General features: G+C 45.5%; 1 protein-coding gene across 6 annotated transcripts in view; it reads left to right on the top strand.

Annotated features, from left to right (window-relative positions):
• The window catches only part of LOC106610160 (attractin), a 210,059-nt gene that overhangs the window by 184,525 nt on the left and 3,254 nt on the right, over positions 1-22,280 (top strand). For 5 of the 6 annotated variants that reach the window (XR_006761182.1, XM_045704612.1, XM_045704577.1 and 2 more), the window contains exons 26-28: positions 2,327-2,405; positions 8,933-9,040; positions 18,118-18,232. Coding sequence is in view for 5 of the 6 variants with exons in the window: in XM_045704612.1 (XP_045560568.1) it covers positions 2,327-2,405; positions 8,933-9,040; positions 18,118-18,232 (302 nt within the window). In the remaining variant the exon portion in view is untranslated. The remainder of the gene's footprint in view (positions 1-2,326; positions 2,406-8,932; positions 9,041-18,117; positions 18,233-22,280) is intronic. The other variant, XM_045704633.1, reaches the window with a different exon arrangement.

Below are 22,280 nucleotides of genomic sequence, written 5' to 3'. Positions count from 1 at the left end.
TATCAAAGACTTGTTATTATTCTGTCGGTATCGATAGTCTAAAAGTTTAACCACGTGGTATGGTTAAACTTCAGTAGAGGAATGCATGGTCAAACCTTGGCTCTCTCTTCTGAGGTAAGCTGGTCTGCAGAAAGTAACCCTGGGTGGGCTTATATACTGAACGTAGAAAAACTGTCACGTCGCCTTGTCCTGTCTGTGTCCCTGGGGGTGTGCCGATGACTGAGTTAAGCTTTGAACAGAAATACAATTCTATCACATTAACATCAGTACATAGCCTCTCAACATATTCAAAATAGCTTTAATCTTATTAAATCATTGTATACAACAATTTAGATGCAAGTCCCATAGCTGAGGCTATTATATAAACCTTAGTATGGTAATATGGCACTATTGTCTCTAATGAGTATCACAAAATTGTACCAAGTGGACCAGTTCGTAGCTGGATTCTTCACCGATCTTTTATACCTTCTCCAGAACATAAATGTCGTTTGGTTCCCCAATTCTGTGAGTTGGAAGAATTTCTTTGTCTCTCTATGAAACCCCTCTCTGTCTCAAAACTGGGCCATGAGGCCGGACATTCTCCTTTGGAATTTTACGACCCCTCTCACCACAGCCTAGGTGGGGGGAGGTAGGTAGGGGGATGGTGAGTCTCTTAGAGACTCACTCAGAAACACTCACAGCTCTTAGAGACTATCACCCAGAAACACTCACAGCTCTTAGAGACTATTACCCAGAAACACTCACAACTCTTAGAGACTTACCCAGAAACACTCACAGCTCTTAGAGACTTACCCAGAAACACTGACAGCTCTTAGAGACTTACCCAGAAACACTCACAGCTCTTAGAGACTATTACCCAGAAACACTCACAACTCTTAGAGACTATTACCCAGAAACACTCACAGCTCTTAGAGACTATCACCCAGAAACACTCACAGCTCTTAGAGACTATTACCCAGAAACACTCACAACTCTTAGAGACTTACCCAGAAACACTCACAGCTCTTAGAGACTTACCCAGAAACACTCACAGCTCTTAGAGACTATTACCCAGAAACACTCACAGCTCTTAGAGACTTACCCAGAAACACTCACAGCTCTTAGAGACTATTACCCAGAAACACTCACAACTCTTAGAGACTATTACCCAGAAACACTCACAGCTCTTAGAGACTTACCCAGAAACACTCACAGCTCTTAGAGACTGACCCAGAAACACTCACAGCTCTTAGAGACTGACCCAGAAAGACTCACAGCTCTTAGAGACTGACCCAGAAAGACTCACAGCTCTTAGAGACTTACCCAGAAAGACTCACAGCTCTTAGAGACTTACCAAGAAAGACTCACAGCTCTTAGAGACTTACCCAGAAAGACTCACAGCTCTTAGAGACTTACCCAGAAACACTCACAGCTCTTAGAGACTAACCCAGAAACACTCACAGCTCTTTGAGAACTGGCACATCGGTCTAAGGCACTCCATCTCAGTGCTTGAGGTGTCACTACAGACACCCTGGTTCGAATCCAGGCTGTATCACAACCGGCCATGATTGGGAGTCCCAAGGGCGGCGTACAATCGGCCTAGTGTCATCCGGGTTTGGCCGGTGTAGGCCGTCATTGTGAATAAGAATTTGTTCTTAACTGCCTGGTTAAATAAAGGTTCAAGATAAAACATTTCAAAAAGGCTCACAGCCGCCGAAGTTGTTTCAACAAAGTTTTCACTCGGGTGTGAATACTTATGTAAATGAGATATTTCTGTATTTCATTTTCAATATATTTGCTAAACTCTCTAATAATATGTTTTCACTTCGTCGTTATGGGGTATTGTGTCTAGATGGGTGAGAGAAAACAATCTGTTTACTCAATTTTGAATTCAGGCTGTAACACAACAACATGTGGAATAAGTCAAGGGAATGAATACTTTCTGATGGCACTGTATGTTCATTTTTTATTTGTGTGACTACTTGATGGACAGATTTCCTAAATAAAACTCATTTTTAGATTAATTCTCGATTTTCTTTTTTACAAAAATTCCCCCCCCCCCCAACCATTTCTTATTTTTTTGTAACCTTTGGGGGTTCAAATAAAATCACCTGGGGCTGACCCCTGTCTTAGGGATTCCCAGAGGGAGAAGGAGAGGAATGAAAGACCAGTAAAGAGGCCTATCTCGTAACTCCTCCTCTTCCTGTCTTCTCCCAGCTGCTTCCTGTCTCTAACCCCTTCTCTTCCTGTCTCCTTCCATCTTCTTCCTGTCTCTAACGCCTCCTCTTCCTGTCTCTAACGCCTCCTCTTCCTGTCTCTAACGCCTCCTCTTCCTGTTTCCTCCCAGCTGCTTCCTTTCCCTCCTCCTGGTGGCGGCAGTCGTCTGGAAGATCAAACAGAGCTGCTGGGCGTCACGGCGACGAGAGGTGAGTGGTTACCACGGTTATTGTTTCCAACATCTGACCAACACTTGGATAACACCTTGTACCTGAGCGGTCTGTTCTGTTGCGCTTTCACTGCTGTGGCAAATTACCTCAGGAAGTCTGGTTTCCATGTTAAAGATACATTAACCTCTTTTGAATGTCAATATTCAACGCGCGTAGAGAAGGGCGATATGTAAAGAAATCCATATGGCCATGAATTTACTGAATCCGATAATGATCTGTGTGTGACTTCCTCTCTGAAGTGTGTGTGTGTGTGTGAGAGAACTGGGGGATATATGGTGATCAATTGTCTGAATTAATAATTGATTGTAAATATAATAATAATTGATAACAGTAAACAGAACTATATGTTTAGAACATTCATTTGTGCCACCGTTTAATAAAATAAGTCCTTTAAACTACTAGTCTGACAGCCATCAGTTGTCCCATTGTCAAACATATTAGCAGACGTCTGCTAACCATGTGTATGTGACCAATAACATTTCATTTGATTAGCAAACGTGTTTCATTTAAAACTTCACATTTCACTAGCTCCAGCTCTAGTGGTGTCCCAGCTCTAGTGGTGTCCCAGCTCTAGTGGTGTCCCAGCTCTAGTGTGTAGTGGTGTCCCAGCTCTAGTGTGTAGTGGTGTCCCAGCTCTAGTGTGTAGTGGTGTCCCAGCTCTAGTGTGTAGTGGTGTCCCAGCTCTAGTGTGTAGTGGTGTCCCAGCTCTAGTGTGTAGTGGTGTCCCAGCTCTAGTGGTGTCCCAGCTCGAGTATGTAGTGGTGTCCCAGCTCTAGTGTGTAGTGATGTCCCAGCTCTAGTGGTGTCCCAGCTCTAGTGGTGTCCCAGCTCTAGTGTGTAGTGGTGTCCCAGCTCTAGTGGTGTCCCAGCTCTAGTGGTGTCCCAGCTCTAGTGTGTAGTGGTGTCCCAGCTCTAGTGTGTAGTGGTGTCCCAGCTCTAGTGTGTAGTGGTGTCCCAGCTCTAGTGTGTAGTGATGTCCCAGCTCTAGTGGTGTCCCAGCTCTAGTGGTGTCCCAGCTCTAGTGTGTGTGGTGTCCCAGCTCTAGTGGTGTCCCAGCTCTAGTGGTGTCCCAGCTCTAGTGTGTAGTGGTGTCCCAGCTCTAGTGTGTAGTGGTGTCCCAGCTCTAGTGTGTAGTGGTGTCCCAGCTCTAGTGTCTAGTGGTGTCCCAGCTCTAGTGGTGTCCCAGCTCTAGTGTGTAGTGGTGTCCCAGCTCTAGTGGTGTCCCAGCTCTAGTGGTGTCCCAGCTCTAGTGGTGTCCCAGCTCTAGTGTGTAGTGGTGTCCCAGCTCTAGTGGTGTCCCAGCTCTAGTGGTGTCCCAGCTCTAGTGTGTAGTGGTGTCCCAGCTCTAGTGGTGTCCCAGCTCTAGTGGTGTCCCAGCTCTAGTGGTGTCCCAGCTCTAGTATGTAGTGGTGTCCTGAGTTCCAGGCGTCACGTCTGGAGGAAACCTGGCACCATCCCTACGGTGAAGCATGGTGGTGGCGGCAAAATGCTATGGGGATGTTTTTCAGCGACAGGGACTGGGAGACTAGTCAGGATCAAGGGAAAGATAATCGGAGCAACGTACAGAGAGATCCTTGATGAAAACCTGCTCTAGAGCACTCAGGACCTCAGACTGGGATGAAGGTTCACCTTCCAACAGGACAACGACCCTAAGCACACAGCCAAGAAAACGCAGGAGTGGCTTTTGCAAACATTTCAGAAAAAACTGTTTTTGCTTTGTCGTTATGGGGTATTGTGTGTAGATTGATGAGTGAAAAAAACAATTTAATCAATTTCAGAATAAGGCTGTAACGTTACAAAATATGGAAAAAGTCAAGGGCTCTGAATACTTTTCGAATGCACTGTAAATAATGAAGAGATCACGTCCCAAAATCCACACCTTTATTTCCTTCAAGAAATTCAGACTTAATCCCAATCAATCACGCTGGCCAGAGTTCCGTCAGAGCTCAGGCCTATCGAGGACGACTTCGTCAATAAAATAGCCAACAGTATCAAAAACTTTGGACAGGTCCACAAACAAAGCAGAACATTTCATTTTTTAGAGCATATTGACGAGATCATCACCAACTAAAGTGGTAGCTGTCATAGTGCTCTGCCCAGGACTAAACCTTGATTGGATGTCCAGGACTAAACCCTGATTGGCTGTCCAGGACTAAACCCTGATTGGATGTCCAGGCCTAAACCCTGATTGGTTTACATTCAAAATACATTTCTCAGATTTAAAAAGAACAAAGTTGTACATTTACCAAGGATTTCTAGAGTCTTAGCTAGACCAGGAAGCCTTGAAATGGGGTGATAGTGATTAACGGCACGACTATCCACCCTTATGGAGAGACGGCGCAAGAGACGATTTACATACTTATGGAATATTTCCTCATAACAATGTTTAATATATAAATGTGGGTTATTGAGCCAACAATGATGGGCGCTGCACACTTTAAGCAGACCGGGATCCAATTGGTCGGCCCCTGTGGATTTCTTGTTGTCTATTGCTAACAAAGCATCCAGGACTTGTTTTTCTGTACGTAGCCTAAAAGAAAAGCTTTGACTATTCATTTCTCTGATCATTCAGCCAGTTTGCCCCTATCAGCATCCAGTCCTGTATCATAGTGAATAGGCTTAGAAGTTATTACAAAGAGATAAAATGGTGATTACATGAATCAATGATGGCATTTGCTTTCCGTTATGAGGCCAATGTCTGAATTAATTTGTTGTGGCAGAGAAGAGGAAGTAGAAACCTTCAGGGATTTGACAGTTTTCTGATATTTAGCTGGGTTCTCATTATAATCCGAAAAGAGAGGTTACATAATAATCAGATTCACCCTTTCTGATTTGTTTTACAACAATGATTCCTCAGTTGCTTAAAAACTTGCCAGAGTTAGGGTGGTGTAGGTTAGGGTGGGGTGGTGTAGGGTGGGGTGGTGTTACGGTGGGGTGGTGTAGGGTGGGGTGGGGTAGGTTAGGGTGGGGTGGTGTTAGGGTGGGGTAGGTTAGGGTGGGGTATGGTATGGTGGGGTGGTGTAGGTTAGGGTGGGGTGGTGTAGGTTAGGGTGGGGTGGTGTAGGTTAGGGTGGGGTGGTGTAGGGTGGGGTGGGGTAGGTTAGGGTGGGGTAGGTTAGGGTGGGGTGGTGTAGGGTGGGGTAGGTTAGGGTGGGGTGGTGTAGGTTAGGGTGGGGTCTGGTATGGTGGGGTGGTGTGGTGTAGGTTAGGGTGGGGTGGGGTAGGGTAGGTTAGGGTGGGGTCTGGTATGGTGGGGTGGTGTAGGTTAGGGTGGTGTAGGTTAGGGTGGGGTGGTGTAGGTTAGGGTGGTGTAGGTTAGGGTGGGGTGGTGTAGGTTAGGGTGGGGTCTGGTATGGTGGGGTGGTGTAGGTTAGGGTGGGGTGGTGTAGGTTAGGGTGGGTGGTGTAGGTTAGGGTGGGGTGGTGTAGGTTAGGGTGGGGTAGGTTAGGGTGGGGTCTGGTATGGTGGGGTGGTGTAGGTTAGGGTGGTGTAGGTTAGGGTGGTGTAGGTTAGGGTGGGGTGGGGTGGTATAGGTTTAGGTGGGATGGTGTAGGTTAGGGTGGTGTAGGTTAGGGTGGGGTCTGGTATGATGGGGTGGTGTGGGTTAGGGTGGTGTAGGTTAGGGTGGGGTGGTGTAGGGTGGGGTGGTGTTACGGTGGGGTGGTGTTAGGGTGGGGTGGTGTGGGGGGTAGGTTAGGGTGGGGTGGTGTTAGGGTGGGGTAGGTTAGGGTGGTGTAGGTTAGGGTGGGGTGGTGTAGGTTAGGGTGGGGTGGTGTAGGTTAGGGTGGGGTGGTGTAGGGTGGGGTGGTGTAGGTTAGGGTGGGGTAGGTTAGGGTGGGGTGGTGTAGGGTGGGGTAGGTTAGGGTGGGGTGGTGTAGGTTAGGGTGGGGTCTGGTATGGTGGGGTGGTGTGGTGTAGGTTAGGGTGGGGTGGGGTAGGGTAGGTTAGGGTGGGGTCTGGTATGGTGGGGTGGTGTAGGTTAGGGTGGTGTAGGTTAGGGTGGGGTGGTGTAGGTTAGGGTGGTGTAGGTTAGGGTGGGGTGGTGTAGGTTAGGGTGGGGTCTGGTATGGTGGGGTGGTGTAGGTTAGGGTGGGGTGGTGTAGGTTAGGGTGGGGTGGTGTAGGTTAGGGTGGGTGGTGTAGGTTAGGGTGGGGTGGTGTAGGTTAGGGTGGGGTAGGTTAGGGTGGGGTCTGGTATGGTGGGGTGGTGTAGGTTAGGGTGGTGTAGGTTAGGGTGGTGTAGGTTAGGGTGGGGTGGGGTGGTATAGGTTTAGGTGGGATGGTGTAGGTTAGGGTGGTGTAGGTTAGGGTGGGGTCTGGTATGATGGGGTGGTGTAGGTTAGGGTGGTGTGGGTTAGGGTGGTGTAGGTTAGGGTGGGGTGATGTAGGTTAGGATGGGGTGGGGTGGTGTAGGTTAGGGTGGGGTCTGGTATGATGGGGTGATGTAGGTTAGGGTGGTGTGGGTTAGGGTGGTGTAGGTTAGGATGGGGTGGTGTAGGTTAGGGTGGGGTCTGGTATGATGGGGTGGTGTAGGTTAGGGTGGTGTAGGTTAGGGTGGGGTGGTGTAGGTTAGGGTGGGGTCTGGTATGATGGGGTGGTGTAGGTTTGGGTGGTGTAGGTTAGGGAGGGTGGTGTAGGTTAGGGTGGGGTCTGGTATGGTGGGGTGGTGTAGGTTAGGGTGGGGTGCTGTAGGTTAGGGTGGGGTATGGTGGGGTGGTGTAGGTTAGGGTGGTGTGGGTTAGGGTGGGGTGGTGTAGGTTAGGTGGGGTCTTATGGTGGGGTGGTGTAGGTTAGGGTGGGGTATGGTGGGGTGGTGTAGGTTAGGGTGGTGTAGGTTAGGGTGGGGTGGTGTAGGTTAGGGTGGTGTAGGTTAGGGTGGGGTGCTGTAGGTTAGGTGGGTATGGTGGGGTGGTGTAGGTTAGGGTGGTGTAGGTTAGGGTGGGGTATGGTGGGGTGGTGTAGGTTAGGGTGGTGTAGGTTAGGGTGGGGTGGTGTAGGTTAGGGTGGTGTAGGTTAGGGTGGGGTGCTGTAGGTTAGGGTGGGGTATGGTGGGGTGGTGTAGGTTAGGGTGGTGTAGGTTAGGGTGGGGTATGGTGGGGTGGTGTAGGTTAGGGTGGTGTAGGTTAGGGTGGGGTGGTGTAGGTTATTTAAAGCCTTACTATGATGAGTCCCAAGTGACACCCTTTTCCCTATGTAGTGCGCTACGTGCGCTATATACCCTATGTAGTGGCACTATATACCCTATGTAGTGCGCTACGTACCCTATGTAGTGCGCTACGTACCCTATGTAGTGCGCTACGTACCCTATGTAGTGCATTTTATACCCTATGTAGTGTCACTATATACCATATGAAGTGTCACTATATACCATATGTAGTGCACTATATACCCTATGTAGTGCGCTATATACCCTATGTGGTGGCACTATATACCCTATGTAGTGGCACTATATACCCTATGTAGTGAACTGTATATCCTATGTAGTGCACTATATATCCTATGTAGTGCGCTATATACCATATGTAGTGCGCTATATACCCTATGTAGTGCGCTATATGCCCTATGCAGTGCACTACGTACCCTATGTAGGGGCACTATGTACCCTATGTAGTGAGCTGTATATCCTATGTTGTGCATTTTATACCCTATGTAGTGTGCTATATACCCTATGAAGTGTCACTATATACCATATGTAGTGCGCTATATACCCTATGTAGTGCACTATATACCCTATGTAGTGCGCTGTATACCCTATTTAGTGCGCTATATACCCTATGTAGTGTGCTGTATACCCTATTTAGTGTACTGTATACCCTATGTAGTGCACTATATACCCTCTGTAGTGTGCTGTATACCCTATTTAGTGCGCTATATAACCTATGTAGTGTACTGTATACCCTATTTAGTGTACTGTATACCCTATGTAGTGCACTATATACCCTCTGTAGTGTACTGTATACCCTATGTATTGTGCTGTATACCCTATTTAGTGCGCTATATAGCCTATGTAGTGTGCTGTATACCCTATGTAGTGTACTGTATACCCTATTTAGTGCACTATATACCCTCTGTAGTGTACTGTATACCCTATGTAGTGTACTGTATACCCTATTTAGTGCACTATATACCCTCTGTAGTGTACTGTATACCCTATGTAGTGTACTGTATACCCTATTTAGTGCGCTATATAACCTCTGTAGTGTACTGTATACCCTATTTAGTGCGCTATATAACCTCTGTAGTGTACTGTATACCCTATTTAGTGCGCTATATAACCTCTGTAGTGTACTGTATACCCTATTTACTGCGCTATATACCCTATGTAGTGTGCTGTATACCCTATGTAGTGCGCTGTATACCCTATGTAGTGTGCTGTATACCCTATTTAGTGCGCTATATACCCTATGTAGTGTGCTGTATACCCTATTTAGTATTTTTTTGAGTGTGCCAAAATGGGCTGTCCTCGTTCTTCATCACTGACCCTCCTCATCCTCTTCTTCATCTCAGCAACTCCTCCGTGAGATGCAGCAGATGGCCAGCCGGCCGTTCGCCACCATCAATGTTGCCTTGGAAACGGACGAGGAGCCGCCGGACCTAATTGGTGGAAACGTCAAGGTGAGTGTGACCTCAGACTGTGACATCGCTGTCCCGTCAGCCAATCCCCTTCCCCCAAAGCCACTTGTCCTCAGATCTGTGATGTCAGCAATGGGGGAATGTTTTCATCATCATCTGTTCTCCTCTTCATCATCCTCAGTTATCTTCGTCGTCCTCAGTTCTCCTCTCTTCCAGTATGTTCTTGGTGAAAAGGTTTCAGTATTCCTATCAGTAACACTTTATTTTGATAGAGGTAGATGTTCAATAACTGGCAACATTTCAACTAACTATCCACTACCCTTATCCTGACCCTTATGTTAAACCTGACCCTTATGTTAAACCTGACCCTAACCCTTATGTTAAACCTAACCCTTATGTTAAACCTAACCCTAACCCTTATGTTAAACCTGACCCTAACCCTTATGTTAAACCTGACCCTAACCCTTATGTTAAACCTAACCCTTATGTTAAACCTAACCCTAACCCTTATGTTAAACCTAAACCTAACCGTAACCTTAGCAAGCAGTTTCTTAACAACATATAACAGATTTTTATCTGTATTATAAGTAGTTGGGCCTTGCAGAAGTAAGGCACTATGGGGCCTCACCAGGGTTCCTATGACTGCACTATGGGGCCTCACCAGGGTTCCTATGACTGCACTATGGGGCCTCACCAGGGTTCCTATGACTGCACTATGGGGCCTCACCAGGGTTCCTATGACTGCACTATGGGGCCTCACCAGGGTTCCTATGACTGCACTATGGGGCCTCACCAGGGTTCCTATGACTGCACTATGGGGCCTCACCAGGATTCCTATGACTGCACTATGGGGCCTCACCAGGGTTCCTATGACTGCACGATGGGGCCTCACCAGGGTTCCTATGACTGCACTATGGGGCCTCACCAGGGTTCCTATGACTGCACGATGGGGCCTCACCAGGGTTCCTATGACTGCACTATGGGGCCTCACCAGGGTTCCTATGACTGCACTATGGGGCCTCACCAGGGTTCCTATGACTGCACTATGGGGCCTCACCAGGGTTCCTATGACTGCACTATGGGGCCTCACCAGGGTTCCTATGACTGCACTATGGGGCCTCACCAGGATTCCTATCAATCAAATGTATTTATAAAGACCTTTCTACATCAGCTGATGTCACAAAGTGCTGTACAGAAACCCAGCCTAAAACCCCCCCAACAGTAAGCAATGCAGGGGTAGAAGCACGGTGGCTAAGAAAAACTCCCTAGAAAGGCCAGAACCTTGGAAGAAACCTAGAGAGGAACCAGGCTATGAGGGGTGGCCAGTCCTCTTCTGGCTGTGCCGGGTGGAGATTATAACAGAACATGGCCAAAATGTTCAAATGTTCATAAATGACCAGCAAGGTCAGATGATAATAATAATCACAGTGGTTGTAGAGGGTGCAACAGGTCAGCACCTCAGGAGTAAATGTCAGTTGGCTTTTCATAGCCGAGCATTCAGAGTTCGAGACAGCAGGTGCGGTGTAGCGAGTGAGTCGAAAACAGCAGGTCCGGGACAAGGTAGCACGTCTGGTGAGCAGGTCAGGGTTTCATAGCCGTGGGATAGAACAGTTGAAACTGGAGCAGCAGCACGACCAGGTGGACTGGGGACAGCAAGGAGTCATCAGGCCAGGTAGTCCTGAGGCATGGTCCTAGGGCTCAGGTCTTCCGGGAGGAGAGGGAGAGAGAGAGAGAATTAGAGGGAGCATAATTAAATTCACACAGGACACCGAATAAGACAGGAGAAATACTCCAGACATAAGACTGACCCTAGCCCCCCCGACACATAAACTATTGCAGCATAAATACTGGAGGCTGAGACAGGAGGGGTCAGAAGACACTGTGGCCCCATCCGATGATACCCCCGGACAGGGCCAAACAGGCAGGATATAACCCCACCCACTTCGTCAAAGCACAGCCCCCACACCACTAGAGGGATATCTCCAACCACCAACTTACCATCCTGAGACAAGGCCGAGTATAGCCCACGAAGATCTCCCCCACGGCACAAACCTGAGGGAGGGCACCAAACCAGACAGGAAGACCACGTCAGTGACTCAACCCACTCAAGTGACACTCCCCTCCTAGGGACGGCATGGAAGAGCACCAGTGAGCCAGTGACTCAGCCCCTGTAATAGGGTTAGAGGCAGAGAATCCCAGTGGAGAGAGGGGAACCGGCCAGGCAGAGACAGCAAGGGCGGTTCGTTGCTCCAGAGCCTTTCCGTTCACCTTCACACTCCTGGGCCAGACTACACTCAATCATAGGACCTACTGAAGAAATGAGTCTTCAATAAAGACTTAAAGGTCGAGCCAGAGTCTGCATCTCTCACATGGGTAGGCAGATCATTCCATAAAAATGGAGCTCTATAGGAGAAAGCCCTTCCTCCAACTGTTTGCTTAGAAATTGTAGGGACAATAAGGAGGCCTGCGTCTTGTGACCATAGCGTACGTGTAGGAGAGATAGGTCGGAGCAAGCCCATGTAATGCTTTGTAGGTTAGCAGTAAAACCTTGAAATCAGCCCTAGCCTTAACAGGAAGCCAGTGTAGGGAGGCTAGCACTGGAGTTATATAATCAAATGTTTTGGTTCTAGTCAAGATTCTAGCAGCCGTGTTTAGCACTAACTGAAGTTTATTTAGTGCTTTATCCGGGTAGCCGGAAAGTAGAGCCTTGCAGTAGTCTAATCTAGAAGTGACAAAAGCATGGAGTAACTTTTCTGCATCATTTATGGACAGAAAGTTTCTGATTTTTACAATGTTATGAATATGGAAAATGGCTGTCCTTGAAATGTTTGTCAAAAGAGAGATCAGGGTCCAGAGTAACGCCGAGGTTCTTCATTGTCAGATTCAACAGAAGATATCTTTGTTTCCTGCGACCTAGAACTAGCATCTCTGTTTTGTCCGAGTTTAAATGTATAACATTTGCCGCCATCCACTTCCTTATGTCTGAGACACAGGCTTCCAGGGAGGGCAATTTTGGGGATTCACCATGTTTCATCGAAATGTACAGCTGTGTGTCATCCGCATAGCAGTGAAAGTTAACATTATGTTTCCGAATGACATCCCCAAGAGGTAAAATATATAGTGAAAACAATAGTGGTCCTAAAACGGAACCTTGAGGAACACCGAAATTTACAATGAATTTGTCAGAGGACAAACCATCCACAGAGACAAACTTCTATCTTTCCGACAGATAAGATCTAAACCAGGGAAGAACTTGTCCGTGTAGACCAATTAAGGTTCCTAATCTCTCCAAAATAATGTGGTGATCGATGGTATCAAAAGCGGCACTAAGATCTAGGAGCACGAGGACAGATGCAGAGCCTCGGTCTGACGCCATTAAAAGGTCATTTACCACCTTCACAAGTGCAGTCTCAGTGCTATGATGGAGTCTAAAACCAGACTGAAGCGTTTCGTATACATTGTTTGTCTTCAGGAAGGCAGTGTGTTGATGGGTAACAGCTTTTTCAAAAATGTTTGAGAGGAATGGGAGATTTTGATATAGGCCGATTTAGTTTTTTTACAAGGTTTTACAAGGTCAAGGTTTGGCTTTTTCAAGAGAAGCTTAATTACTGCCACTTTTAGTGAGCTTGGTACACATCCGTTTATTATGTTCAACATAGGAGGGCCAAGCACAGGAAGCAGCTCTTTCAGTAGTTTAGTTGGAATATGGTCCAGTATGCAGCTTGACTGTTTAGAGGCCATGACTATTTTCATGAATGTCTCAAGAGATACAGGATTTAAAAAACTTGAGTGTCTCCCTTGATCCTAGGTCCTGGCAGTGTTGTGCAGACTCAGGACAGCTGAGCAGATTCAAAGAGGAGTCTGTAATTTGCTTTCAATTGATCATGATCTTTTCATCAAAGAAGTTCATGAATCTATCACTGCTGAAGTGATGAATGCTGCTTTTTAGTTTGCTTGGCAAAAGTATAAAAAATAGATTATTCTCCTCAATTAGGTTGGAAAAATAGGATGATCGAGCAGCAGTGAGGGCTCTTCGATACTGCACGGTACTGTCTTTCCAAGCTAGTCGGAAGACTTCCAGTTTGGTGTGGCGCCATTTCCGTTCCAATTTTCTAGAAGCTTGCTTCAGAGCTCGGGTATTTTCAGTATACCAGGGAGCGAATTTCTTGTGACCAATGTTTTTTGTTTTTAGGGTTGCTACTCCATCTAGGGTATTACTCAAGGTTAAATTAAGTTCCTCAGTTAGGTGGTTAGCCGATTTTTGTACGTCCTTGCGTTGGTGGAGGGAGTCTGGAAGGGCATCAAGGAATCTTTGGGTTGTCTGAGAATATATAGCACGGCTTTTAATGCTCCTTGGTTGGGGTCTGAGCAGATTATTTGTTGCGATTGTAAACGTAATAAAATGGTGATCCGATAGTCCAGGATTATGAGGAAAAACATTAAGATCCACAACATTTATTCCATGGGACAAAACTAGGTCCAGAGTATGACTGTGGCAGTGAGTAGGTCCAGAGACATGTTGGACAAAACCCACTGAGTCGATGATGGCTCCGAAAGCCTTTTGGAGTGGGTCTGTGGACTTTTCACATGTGAATATTAAAATCACCAAAAATTGGAATATTATCTGCCATGATTACAAGGTCTGATAGAAATTCAGGGAACTCAGTGAGGAACACTGCATATGGCCCAGGAGGCCTGTAACCAGTAGCTATAAAAAGTGATTTAGTAGGCTGCAAAGATTTCATGGCTAGAAGCTCAAATGAAGAAAACACAGTATTTTTTTGGTCGCAAATTGAAATTTGCTGTCATAAATGTTAGCAACACCTCCGCCTTTGCAGGATGTGCAGGGGATATGGTCACTAAGGTAACCAGGAGGAGAGGCCTCATTTAACACAGTAAATTCATCAGGCTTAAGCCATGTTTCAGTCAGGCCAATCACATCAAGATTATGATCAGTGATTAGTTCATTGACTATAACTGCCTTGGAAGTGAGGGATCTAACATTAAGTAGCCCTATTTTGAGATGTGAGGTATCACGATCTCTTTCAATAATGACAGGAATGGAGGAGGTCTTTATTCCAGTGAGATTGCTAAGACGAACACCGCCATGTTTAGTTTTGTCCAACCTAGATCGAGGCACAGACACGGTCTCAATGGGGATAGCTGAGCTGACTACACTGACTGTGCTAGTGGCAGACTCCACTAAGCTGGCAGGGTAGTTAACAGCCTGCTGCCTGGCCTGCACCCTATCTCATTGTGGAGCTAGAGGAGTTAGAGCCCTGTCTATGTTCGTAGATAAGATGAGAGCACCCCTCCAGCTAGGATGGAGTCCGTCACTCCTCAACAGTCCAGGCTTGGTCCTGTTTGTGGGTGAGCCCCAGAAAGAGGGCCAATTATCTACACATTCTATCTTTTTGGGAGGGGCAAAAAAACAGTTTAACAACCAGCGATTGAGCTGTAGAGCAGGAGGGGGTCAGAGACAGAGACTCGATGCCGACACATCTTTCTAGCTGATCTACACATGCATAGATTAGGGCCTAATCCATTTATTTCAATTGACTGATTTCCTTATATGAACTGTAACTGTAACAAAATGTTGAAATTGTTGCATTTACATCTGGAGGGTGTCAGGATGACACGTCCTTCAAGCAGTGACAAGGAGGAAAAATGTACCTCACTGCTCAAATTTCAGAGCTGGTTCAGATTGCTGAAGCCACAACTACCTTTATTAATGCGTTTTGTTACCAGTTTTGCATATTTTAGGCTGGTTCAGTTGTTTACAGTAAAAGTAGAATAACCTATCATCTAGTTTGAACAAGTACTGTAACACCAAACACAATGACGAAGGGAAAGTGACAAGCTAAAGTTAGCTAACGTTAGGTAGCTGCTACTACTACACTAAGCAGGCTTGCTAAACAGACTCATCAACAGAATACAAATCACTTGGCTGGCTAGCAAGTCTAGTGCATTTTCTACATTTTTCATCAGATGTTGTTAAAATGTCTAACCTACAAACTAGTCGGGCAGGACTGTTTTCTCCTGCCAAGCCAATTCAATCTTGTGAAAGACAATCAGGTGCCCCAATTCAGTCCCTGAAAAAACAAATGGGGGGGAAAAAACAATTTGTTACATGCCTTTAGCTGGCTAGCAAGTTCACTAATTCATGATTTAAAAACTGTCCAGGTCTTCACAATTTACACTTTGCTGAAACTACGATTAGGCGCGTTTAGTTTAGTTGTTCATCTGTAAACAACTGATAAGCAGGACGAGATCACCTACTAACGTTAATGTTAGCTAGCTATCGCGCGTACCATGTGCTGGCTATCGCGCGTACCATGTGCTGGCTATCGCGCGTACCATGTGCTGGCTATCGCGCGTACCATGTGCTGGCTATCGCGCGTACCATGTGCTGGCTATGGCGCGTACCATGTGCTGGCTATGGCGCGTACCATGTGCTGGCTATGCGCGTACCATGTGCGGCTATCGCGCGTACCATGTGTGGCAACGGACTGATAAACAACAGTTATTTAACCTCTATGAGCTAGGCGGGACGAATTCGTCCCACCTACATAACAGCCACTTGAAGCCTGTGGCGCGATTTTCAAAACCTTAAAAATCATATATTACTTCAATTTCTCAAACATATGACTATTTTACAGCTATTTAAAGACAAGACTCTCGTTAATCTAACCACACTGTCCGATTTCAAAAAGGCTTTACAACGAAAGCAAAACATTAGATTATGTCAGCAGAGTACCAAACCAGAAATAATCAGACACCCATTTTTCAAGCTAGCATATAATGTCACAAAAACCCAGAAGACAGCTAAATGCAACACTAACCTTTGATGATCTTCATCAGATGACAACCCTAGGACATTATGTTATACAATACATGCATGTTTTGTTCAATCAAGTTCATATTTATATCAAAAACCAGCTTTTTACATTAGCATGTGACGTTCAGAACTAGCATACCCCCCGCAAACTTCCGGGGAATTCGCTAACATTTTACTAAATTACTCACAATAAACGTTCACAAAAAGCATAACAATTATTTTAAGAATTATAGATACAGACCTCCTCTATGCACTCGATATGTCCGATTTTAAAATAGCTTTTCGGTGAAAGCACATTTTGCAATATTCTAAGTACATAGCCCAGGCATCACGGGCTAGCTATTTAGACACCCGGCAAGTTTAGCACTCACCATAATCATATTTACTATTATGAAAGTTTGATTACCTTTTGTTGTCTTCGTCAGAATGCACTCCCAGGACTGCTACTTCAATAACAAATGTTGGTTTGGTCCAAAATAATCCATCGTTATATCCGAATAGCGGCGTTTTGTTCGTGCGTTCCAGACACTATCCGAAATGGTAAAGAAGGGTCGCGCGCATGGCGCAATTCGTGACAAAAAAAATCTAAATACTCCATTACCGTACTTCGAAGCATGTCAACCGCTGTTTAAAATCAATTTTTATGCCATTTTTCTCGTAGAAAAGCGATAATATTCCGACCGGGAATCTCCTTTTCGGCAAACAGAGGAAAAAATCACAAAGACGGGGGCGGTCAGGTCACGCGCCTAAGCCCAGAGTCCCTTGATCGGCCACTTGAGAAAGGCGATAATGTGTTTCAGCCTGGGGCTGGGATGACGACATTCAGGTTTTTCCCGGGCTCTGAGCGCCTATGGACAACGTAGGAAGTGTCACGTTAGAGCAGAGATCCTTAGTAAAAGATAGAGATGGAAAAGAAGTTCAAGAAATGGTCAGACAGGCCACTTCCTGTAAAGGAATCTCTCAGGTTTTGACCTGCCATTTGAGTTCTGTTATACTCACAGACACCATTCAAACAGTTTTAGAAACTTTAGGGTGTTTTCTATCCATATGTAATAAGTATATGCATATTCTAGTTACTGGGTAGGAGTGGTAACCAGATTAAATCGGGTATGTTTTTTATCCAGCCGTGTCAATACTGCCCCCTAGCCCTAACAGGTTAACATTTGTATAAAAAATTCTCATTAAATTAATTTGTTGAACATTTTTACATAATTTGGTGAATAAATAGAGTTATTCTTTATTCTTCTAGAAAATGTTCTCCCAAGTGGGGAGTTTCGTCCACCATTAATTCAGATTTTTCAGTGCGTCGCAAGATGTTTTGAGATAGCCTGCTCGGCGAAGGATTCATGGGATGCTGCCCTTTTTTTAAAGTAACTTGGAATTGGGACATGCCAATTGTGACGTCCTGCCTAGAAATACTGCCTGAAAAATACAGCATCCTTGTTGATTGGGATACAGTCTGTGTGTTTGTTCTCTCTTGTTGATTGGGATACAGTCTGTGTGTTTGTTCTCTCTTGGAAAGAGAGGTATGTGTGTGCATGTGCGTGGGATAGAGAAAAGAGAGAGGGATAGATAGACGAATGAGAGGAATAGAGAAGAGAGAGAAGGATAGAGAGAAGAGCAGAATAGAGAGGAGAGAGTTTGCTAGAGAGTTTGCTAGAGAGTTTGCTAGAGAGTTTGCTAGAGAGTTTGCTAGAGAGTTTGCTAGAGAGATTGCTAGAGAGATTGCTAGAGAGATTGATGGTGAGATTGCTAGAGTTTGCTAGAGAGTTTGCTAGAGAGTTTGCTAGAGAGTTTGCTGGTGAGATTGATGGTGAGATTGATGGTGAGATTGATGGTGAGATTGATGGTGAGATTGATGGTGAGATTGCTAGAGAGTTTGCTAGAGAGTTTGCTAGAGAGTTTGCTAGAGAGTTTGCTAGAGAGATTGCTAGAGAGATTGCTAGAGAGATTGCTAGAGAGATTGCTAGAGAGATTGATGGTGAGAAGGGCTGTCAAGGAGGAAGAGAGAGATTGTTCTCTGTTGTGGGAGGCTAGAGTGTGAACTGTCTTCACACTACAATCCACTGTGTCTGTCTGACTGGAGAGCTCTGATGAAATGTTACAGTAAAGTGTACAGGAGCATTCAACAGTTAACTGGTTATCTGGACTGCCAGTCTGTTTCTGCTCTTTAGCCAATTCCTTGTCATGCTCAGCGGGACTGTTGATGTGACACAGAGAATTAAATACAATGCAAATTGTATCTCTAACGTCTTACCTGATGTCTCTCTTTCCTGTCCAGACGGTGCCCAAGCCCATCGCCCTGGAGCCGTGTTTTGGGAACAAGGCTGCTGTCCTCTCCATCTTCGTCCGTTTACCCAGAGGCACCGGGGGCATCCCCCCACCCGGTCAGTCTGGTAAGATAGAGTGATGACACCTCTCTCTCTCTCTCTCTCTCTCTCTCTCTCTCTCTCTCTCTCTCTCTCTCTCTCTCTCTCTCTCTCTCTCTCTCTCTCTCTGTCTCTCTCTCTCTCTCTCTCTCAGCTTTAGGTCTTTTATTAATTAAATTGTCTCTCTGTCATAACAAAACCTTCCATCTGGAGCACACCGAGGCTGCCCCCTCCCCGAGGATCTGTTTCAGTCCTTTACACAACATCATGTTCTGTCCATCAACATCCCTGCTGTCACAACATCATGTTCTGTCCAACAACATCATGTTCTGACCATCAACATCCCTGCTGTCACAACATCATGTTCTGTCCATCAACATCCCTGCTGTCACAACATCATGTTCTGACCATCAACATCCCTGCTGTCACAACATCATGTTCAGATGTTATTGGTCCATACACATGGTTAGCAGATGTTATTGGTCACATGGTTAGCAGATGTTATTGGTTAGTTGATGTTATTGGTCACATGGTTAGCAGATGTTATTGGTCCATACACATGGTTAGCAGATGTTATTGGTCCATACACATGGTTAGCAGATGTTATTGGTCCATACACATGGTTAGCAGATGTTATTGGTCCATACACATGGTTAGCAGATGTTATTGGTCCATACACATGGTTAGTTGATGTTATTGGTCACATGGTTAGCAGGTGTTATTGGTCACATGGTTAGCAGGTGTTATTGGTCACATGGTCAACAGGTGTTATTGGTCACATGGTCAACAGGTGTTATTGGTCACATGGTTAGCAGGTGTTATTGGTCACATGGTCAGCAGGTGTTATTGGTCACATGGTTAGCAGGTGTTATTGGTCACATGGTCAGCAGGTGTTATTGGTCACATGGTTAACAGGTGTTATTGGTCACATGGTCAACAGGTGTTATTGGTCACATGGTTAGCAGGTGTTATTGGTCACATGGTCAGCAGATGTTATTGGTCACATGGTCAACAGGTGTTATTGGTCACATGGTCAGCAGGTGTTATTGGTCACATGGTCAGCAGGTGTTATTGGTCACATGGTCAACAGGTGTTATTGGTCACATGGTCAACAGGTGTTATTGGTCACATGGTCAACAGATGTTATTGGTCACATGGTCAGCAGATGTTATTGGTCACATGGTCAGCAGATGTTATTGGTCACATGGTCAACAGGTGTTATTGGTCACATGGTCAACAGGTGTTATTGGTCACATGGTTAGCAGGTGTTATTGGTCCACATGGTCAACAGATGTTATTGGTCACATGGTCAACAGGTGTTATTGGTCCACATGGTCAACAGGTGTTATTGGTCCCACATGGTTAGCAGATGTTATTGGTCCACATGGTCAACAGGTGTTATTGGTCACATGGTCAACAGGTGTTATTGGTCACATGGTCAACAGGTGTTATTGGTCACATGGTCAGCAGATGTTATTGGTCACATGGTCAACAGGTGTTATTGGTCACATGGTCAACAGGTGTTATTGGTCACATGGTCAACAGGTGTTATTGGTCACATGGTCAGCAGGTGTTATTGGTCACATGGTCAGCAGGTGTTATTGGTCACATGGTCAACAGGTGTTATTGGTCACATGGTCAACAGGTGTTATTGGTCACATGGTCAACAGGTGTTATTGGTCACATGGTCAACAGGTGTTATTGGTCACATGGTCAACAGGTGTTATTGGTCACATGGTCAACAGGTGTTATTGGTCACATGGTCAACAGGTGTTATTGGTCACATGGTCAGCAGGTGTTATTGGTCACATGGTCAACAGGTGTTATTGGTCACATGGTCAACAGATGTTATTGGTCACATGGTCAACAGATGTTATTGGTCACATGGTCAACAGGTGTTATTGGTCACATGGTCAACAGGTGTTATTGGTCACATGGTCAACAGGTGTTATTGGTCACATGGTCAGCAGGTGTTATTGGTCACATGGTCAACAGGTGTTATTGGTCACATGGTCAACAGGTGTTATTGGTCACATGGTCAGCAGATGTTATTGGTCACATGGTCAACAGGTGTTATTGATCACATGGTTAGCAGGTGTTATTGGTCACATGGTCAGCAGGTGTTATTGGTCACATGGTCAGCAGGTGTTATTGGTCACATGGTCAACAGGTGTTATTGGTCACATGGTCAACAGGTGTTATTGGTCACATGGTTAGCAGGTGTTATTGGTCACATGGTCAACAGGTGTTATTGGTCACATGGTCAGCAGGTGTTATTGGTCACATGGTCAGCAGGTGTTATTGGTCACATGGTCAACAGGTGTTATTGGTCACATGGTCAACAGGTGTTATTGGTCACATGGTCAGCAGGTGTTATTGGTCACATGGTCAACAGGTGTTATTGGTCACATGGTCAACAGGTGTTATTGGTCACATGGTCAACAGGTGTTATTGGTCACATGGTTAGCAGGTGTTATTGGTCACATGGTTAGCAGGTGTTATTGGTCACATGGTCAGCAGGTGTTATTGGTCACATGGTCAACAGGTGTTATTGGTCACATGGTCAACAGGTGTTATTGGTCACATGGTCAACAGGTGTTATTGGTCACATGGTCAACAGGTGTTATTGGTCACATGGTCAACAGGTGTTATTGGTCACATGGTCAACAGGTGTTATTGGTCACATGGTTAGCAGGTGTTATTGGTCACATGGTCAACAGGTGTTATTGGTCACATGGTCAACAGGTGTTATTGGTCACATGGTCAACAGGTGTTATTGGTCACATGGTTAGCAGGTGTTATTGGTCACATGGTCAACAGGTGTTATTGGTCACATGGTCAGCAGGTGTTATTGGTCACATGGTCAACAGGTGTTATTGGTCACATGGTCAACAGGTGTTATTGGTCACATGGTCAACAGGTGTTATTGGTCACATGGTCAACAGGTGTTATTGGTCACATGGTCAACAGGTGTTATTGGTCACATGGTCAACAGGTGTTATTGGTCACATGGTCAACAGGTGTTATTGGTCACATGGTCAACAGGTGTTATTGGTCACATGGTCAACAGGTGTTATTGGTCACATGGTCAACAGGTGTTATTGGTCACATGGTCAACAGGTGTTATTGGTCACATGGTCAACATGTGTTATTGGTCACATGGTCAACAGGTGTTATTGGTCACATGGTCAACAGGTGTTATTGGTCACATGGTCAACAGGTGTTATTGGTCACATGGTCAACAGGTGTTATTGGTCACATGGTCAACAGGTGTTATTGGTCACATGGTCAGCAGGTGTTATTGGTCACATGGTCAACAGGTGTTATTGGTCACATGGTCAACAGGTGTTATTGGTCACATGGTCAGCAGGTGTTATTGGTCACATGGTCAACAGGTGTTATTGGTCACATGGTCAACAGGTGTTATTGGTCACATGGTCAGCAGGTGTTATTGGTCACATGGTCAACAGGTGTTATTGGTCACATGGTCAGCAGGTGTTATTGGTCACATGGTCAACAGGTGTTATTGGTCACATGGTCAGCAGGTGTTATTGGTCACATGGTTAGCAGGTGTTATTGGTCACATGGTCAGCAGGTGTTATTGGTCACATGGTCAACAGGTGTTATTGGTCACATGGTCAACAGGTGTTATTGGTCACATGGTCAGCAGGTGTTATTGGTCACATGGTTAGCAGGTGTTAATGTGAGTGTAGCGAAATGCTTGTTCTTCTTGCTCCGACAGTACAGTAATATCTAACAAGTAATATAACAATTCCCCAACAACTACCTAATACACACACATCTAAGTAAAGGAATGGAATAAGAATATATACATAGAAATATATGGATGAGCCATGACAGAGCGGCATAGGCAAGATGCAGTAGATACAGAATACAGTATTTACGTGTCTGTATAGGAGGATGTGAGATTAGCTGTGATTACCATGCTTTAATTCTGAACACTCTGACGTAGACCTATGTTAATAGACTGGCTATCTAAACACTCTGACGTAGAACTATGTTAATAGACTGGTTATCTAAACACTGACGTAGAACTATGTTAATAGAATGTATG

This window comes from Salmo salar, chromosome ssa01, assembly GCF_905237065.1.
Source record: "Salmo salar chromosome ssa01, Ssal_v3.1, whole genome shotgun sequence".
Lineage (NCBI taxonomy): Eukaryota > Metazoa > Chordata > Actinopteri > Salmoniformes > Salmonidae > Salmo > Salmo salar.
Note: the sequence above shows the minus strand (reverse complement) of the source record. Positions and strands in the feature narration are given on the sequence as shown.